The sequence below is a fragment of the Hypanus sabinus genome, chromosome 3 (assembly GCF_030144855.1).
Source record: "Hypanus sabinus isolate sHypSab1 chromosome 3, sHypSab1.hap1, whole genome shotgun sequence".
Taxonomy (NCBI): Eukaryota; Metazoa; Chordata; class Chondrichthyes; order Myliobatiformes; family Dasyatidae; genus Hypanus; species Hypanus sabinus.
Genome location: NC_082708.1, coordinates 128,735,933 through 128,741,649, shown reverse-complemented (window position 1 = coordinate 128,741,649; position 5,717 = coordinate 128,735,933). Strand labels below are relative to the sequence as shown.

Sequence of the window (5,717 nt, the reverse complement as noted above, 5' to 3'; positions counted from 1 at the left end):
TCTTTCCACATTGCTCTCCTGAAACAGAAGTGCTAAATGAGGAAGCCTCCAGATTTTTGCTACCAATGCAGTATTTCAGAGTGCTTATAAGCTTATAGTCAGAGTATGTGATATTCCCCTGACTTCTCTTAGTGTTATGATCCATGTTGTAAGTGCTGGCATCTTTTCCACTTTTCTATACTCCCATTACTCCCCTTGAGATTATGTTTTATTGTAGCTCTGCGTACTCGTTGGAACTCTCCCATTGTTTTTCCATTCTATTTAGGAAAAAAAAACAGGGTAGGACTAGGGTAGGACTTACATGGTGAGCATTAGGGCACCAAGGAATACAGTTGAATAGAGGGATCTGTTAATATAGACCCATAGCTTCTTGATAGTGGTATCACAGGTAGACCGAGTCATAAAGAGAGCTTTTGGCATTTTTGTCTTCATAAATCTAAGTATTGAATACAGGAGTTAGAATGTTTTGTTGAAGTTGTATAAGATGTTGGTGAAGCCTGATCTGGAGTATTATGTGCAGTTCTGGTCACCTACGTACAGGAAAGAGATCAATAGAAGTGAAAGAATGCAGAGAAAATTTACGAAGATGACACTGGGACTTGAGAACCTGAATTATAGGGAAGGGTTAACTAGATTAGGACTTCATTCTCTTGATCATTGGAGAATGAAGGGAGATTTGAGAAAGGTGTACAAAATTATGAGTGGCATTGATAGGGTAAATTCAAGGAGGTCTTTTCCACTGAGGATGGGTGGAACTAGAATAAGAGGTCATGGGTTAAGAATGAAAGATGAAAGGTTTAACGGGAATATGTAAGGAAACGTTGATTCAGAGAGTTGAGCTACCAGTCAAAGTGGTGGATGTGGGTTCGATTTCAATCTTCAAGAAAAGTTTGTATCGGCACATGGAGAAAGGGGTATGTGGGCTACAGTCTGGGTGCAGGCTAAGGGGACTAGGCAGAATAATAGTTCAGTATGGGTTAGGTTGGCGGAATGCCCTGTTTCTGTACTGTAGTGTTCTGTGATTCTACAATTCTTCCTTCTTATTTTTCTATTTCAAGTTTGTTGATCAAGTAAGGGTTTGGTATCTGGGGACACTAATGATAATTTCAGCTGAGACATGAACCTCATCTGAGACTTTCCCACCTCAGTGATTGTTACTAAATCTATTAAATTGTCAGCGAGCCCAAGGAACACTTAAACTGGCATCATCTATTGTAATTCTTAAAGGTCTCTAGATAGCTTATCACTACTTAAATATTGCAATTGTTAAAAGTCTCTAGACTCCTCATCACCACACACTTGATATATAATGAAGGCATTCTATGGAATATGTTAACTGTGGTGTAAGTGTATTTATTGGTTCTTCTTTTGGTATTGTTTATTATTGTCATTTGTTCTGAGATACTATGGAGAGATTTTATTTGCATGCCTTCCAGAGAGATTATTTTGCACATAATTAAGTGAAGGTAAATAAAAAGAAAATAGGATGTAGAATATGCTGTTACAGTAACAGAGGAAGTGCAGCGCAGGAAGATGAATAAGGTGCAAGGTTCACACTAAGTTATTCCTCCAGCCTGCAGGAGGTCCATTCAAGAATCTGATGTCAGAGGAATAGAACCTGTCCTTGAGCCTGTCGGTACATGCTCTCAATCCTTTCTATTTTCTGCCTGATGTTAGAATGACCAAGGCGGGAGTGTTTCTTGATCACGTTGGCTGCTTTCCTGAGGAACCGAGGAATGTAGACAGGATGAATGGAGGAAAGATTGCTTGATGGACTGGGATGTATTCATAATTCACTGCACATTCTTGCAGTCATAAATAGATCAGTTGCAATACAAAGCTATGATGCATCTGATATGATATTTTCGGTGGAGCTGATAAGTCATCAGGCATTTGCCAAACTTCCTTGGAGTTCTGAAGAAATAGAGAGTGCTTTCTTGGCTATATCAACCAGATGGCTGGACCAGGACAAATTAGTGGTGACATTTACATCTGCGAACTGGAAGTTCCCAACCATTTACAATAGCTGTCATTTTTATTCCAGAGATTACATTTTCAATGGAGCTATTTACTTCTCTATTGCAAAGGGTACAAAATTGTCCTATCTAGTCAGTGAGGTAAATGGTAGGGCAATATTCTCTCATAATGATTTCAAAATCCCTTATATATCTCAGTGAATGTGTCTATCCAATATTTGTTGCAATAACTACAGGCTTGCTGCCTATTCTGTCCACATGCTATGAAGATTGTTTGGCTGGAAAATGGAGAATAATTTGACAATAAATATATTCTCCACTTACATTCATGTTTCAGACTACCAATTCTATTATTGAAATAAATGTTATAAAGCTATGTAAACATAGTATTTATTTGTGCTCAAAGGGTGAGTGTTGACAGTTATGAAAATGAACTATTTTCCAGTGTGTTTCAGTGCACTAGATACCGATGCAAAGTACTATGTATCCCAGCAGCAGTTCTTGGCACCTTTGCATTCTCTCAACTCTTTATTTACTTCTTTGAATGGGCTTCGTAATCTCCTGGTCTTCTTTTCAATTTGAACTGGATGCTGTCTTGATAAGAGATATTAATATTGTTTCAATTCAGGCAGCCAGTGTCAGCATGAAAAGCTAGCAAGATTGATTTTGAAAGATGTGAAAATGAAAGGGAGAGCACTTAGATGGTCTATGGCGGGGGTCGGCAACCTGCGGCTCCCGAGCCATTTGTGGCTCTTTCACCTCTGTGCTGCGGCTCCCTGTGGCTTTGGGAAATAATTGGTCAGTATTTAATTAAAATGTATTTTATGTTAGTTTGTTAGCTTTTGAAATGTAATTCTAAATTTGAAGATTATGGTGATCTTGTACAATCTAAGTGTGGCGACACATTTCCTGGCACATCCGAAACGGCTCACAATTAGCCAGCATTCCGGCTAAGGGAGATAGCCTACGGGGGTTTGTGAGTACGCGTCTTTTGCAGCATCTGCGTCCATGGGGGCTGGGTTGAGGGAGGCTTAAAAGCAAGGCTGTTTAGTTCGAATAAAGTTATTCGACTGCAGTTTACTGACTGCGTGAGCACACCGCTACAACGTGTTTTTATCGCTATTAATATACTTCACCACTGCCAATACCTGACACCCGCCAGTGCGCGATTTCTTTAATTTTTCGATCCAAGGTAAGCCAACTATGGAGAATTCTAAAAAAAGAAAAGTGACTGAAGAAAACAGAACGTTTAATGATACGTGGACAGATTCATTTGCTTTCACTGTTAATGAGAAACTAGCAAACAACAAAAAGTCAAATGTCGCAAGGCATTTCCAGAATAAACACGCAGCCTTTGCTCAAAAATATCCGGATGGAGATGAGAGAAAAAAAGCCGTTTCGGAACTGATGCGGAAGGTTGATCTGAGCAAAAATCATTTCCAGAAATGGATGAAGTCTGGAAAATCAATGACATACGCCAGTTATATTGCCGCTCAGGAAATAGTCAGGCACGGGAAGCAGTTTACAGATGGTGAATATATAAAAGAATCTTTCATTAAGATTTCAGAACATCTATTCACGGACTTTAAAAACAAGAGTGAAATTGTGCAGAAAATCAGGGATATGCCCCTCTCTGCAAAGACTGTCAAAGACAGAACCATAAAAATGGCAGAAGACTTCACAAGACAGCAAATTAAAGACATCAATTCAGCTGTGGCCTACTCGATTGCCTGTGACGAGTCTAAAGACACAGGTGATATTGAACAAATAGCGTTGTTCTGCCGGTATGTAAACTCTGCCGGGCCACAGGAAGAACTGATTGAGTTGATACCTCTAAAAGACCAAACACGGGGGGAGGACATCTGTGAGGCTGTCTTGAATTGTTTAAGAGCCAAAGGAATAAAGACCACCCATCTGGTGTCAGTAGCTACTGATGGGGCTCCGAATATGACGGGAACGCACAAGGGATTTGTGGCTTTACTGCAGAAGTCGCTGGACAGAAAGCTGCTGACTTTTCACTGCATCTTGCACCAAGAGGCACTGTGTGCTCAAACATTTCCTCCGGAATGCACAGAAGTAATGGATGTTGTCATTCAGATTGTCAATAAAATAATGGCAAAAAGTTTAAATCACCGTCAATTCCGTTTGTTACTGGACGAGATGGAAAGCGCATATTCTGATCTCCTGCTGCACGACAAAGTCCGGTGGCTGTCCAGAGGGGAGGTGCTGAAACGCTTTGTCGCGTGTCTGGAAGAAGTGAAAACTTTCCTGGGCAGCAAAGGGCTCACCTTTCCTGAGCTGGAACAGCCAGAGTGGCTGGAAAAGCTACACTTCATGGTAGACATGACAGCGCACCTGAACACGCTGAACACAGCTCTTCAGGGGAAAGGACGCACAGCCCTGCACATGTTGGAGGATGTTTTGGCATTCGAGCACAAGTTGACAGTGCTTGCCAGAGATTTACAGAAAGGCACTTTGTCTCACTTCCCCAATTTGAGAGAGTTCAAACAAGGTCACGACATGATAATTTCGGAGTATTTACATTCTGCAATCATCGCAATGCAAACATCGTTTGGGAAACGCTTCTGTGAGTTCAGAGAGGAAAAAAACACATTATCCTTCCCGGTCACTCCCTTAAGCATCGATCCTTCCCTACTGAATACGACTGCATTGGCAGGTGTGAGTCAACCTGATCTTGAGATGGAACTGGCCGACATAGCCGACAAAGACATATGGGTGTCCAAGTTTAGACGCTTGACAGCAGACCTTGAAGATGTTGCCCGTCAGAAGGCCGTTCTTGCTCAGAATCACAAATGGAGTGATATTGAAAACCTTCCAAAACCGGACAAACTTGTGTTCGAAACATGGAATGCTATGCCCGACATTTATGTAAACATGAAAAAGTATGCGCTTGGAGTCCTGTCGATCTTTGGATCCACATATGTATGTGAGCAGGTGTTCTCCAACATGAACTTTATTAAAAACAAACATCGCGCACGCCTCACAGATGACAGCTTGCGATCCTGTGTAAAGATGAAGGTGACGTCATACAGCCCTGATGTGCAGACGCTGTGCGCTGAGGTCCAGGAGCAGAAATCCCATTAACCAAGTATGATAAATATTTTAATTGCCTATTATTTTATGTATATTCATATGTTTTCATTGTTCAGTGAAATAGTCCTTTTATTTTTCAGGCTGACAGCTGGCTGATGTTATTTTTGGTTTGCTGCTGGTGGAAAATTTAAGTTCGGCGTTTTTCATAAATACAAGAAGGACTCAAATAGACATTGAGTATTTTACTTAAAAGTAACTTTCAACCCAACGTCTTTTTTTCGGAGTTCAAAATGTTTTTGTTGCATGCAGAAATGTAATTTCGTTTTCTCTGCAGGAGTTCATCAATTTCATAAATGCAACACATTATAGTTTGTTTATACATAGCATAAAGGCAAAAAAAACGTTGTATGCAGTGTTATTTCATTTTAAATGTCAAACGGGTTTTGCGGCTCCCAGTGTTTTCTTTTCTGTGGGAAACGGGTCCGAGTGGCTCTTTCAGTGGTAAAGGTTGCTGACCCCTGGTCTATGGTCAGCAAAGATCACCTTAAAGTGATTCTGTATCTGTAGAGAGGAAACTGAAGATGTTTTTCACCTGTGTTTTTATTGGGATGCTTTTTGGCCTACTAAAAATAAAAATATCCTGTTGTGCCATCATTTTACACAGGCGGGCCATGGGTGGAGGAGGAG

General features: G+C 40.7%; 1 protein-coding gene across 1 annotated transcript; it reads left to right on the top strand.

The window, feature by feature from the left end:
• Nucleotides 1-2,760: 2,760 nt before the first annotated feature.
• LOC132390843 (general transcription factor II-I repeat domain-containing protein 2-like) lies at nucleotides 2,761-5,417 on the top strand. The gene is made up of 2 exons (XM_059963383.1): nucleotides 2,761-5,085; nucleotides 5,171-5,417. The coding sequence occupies exon 1, from the start codon at nucleotides 3,180-3,182 to the stop codon at nucleotides 5,079-5,081; it is 1,902 nt and encodes a 633-aa protein (XP_059819366.1). The 5' UTR covers nucleotides 2,761-3,179; the 3' UTR covers nucleotides 5,082-5,085; nucleotides 5,171-5,417.
• Nucleotides 5,418-5,717: the final 300 nt, after the last annotated feature.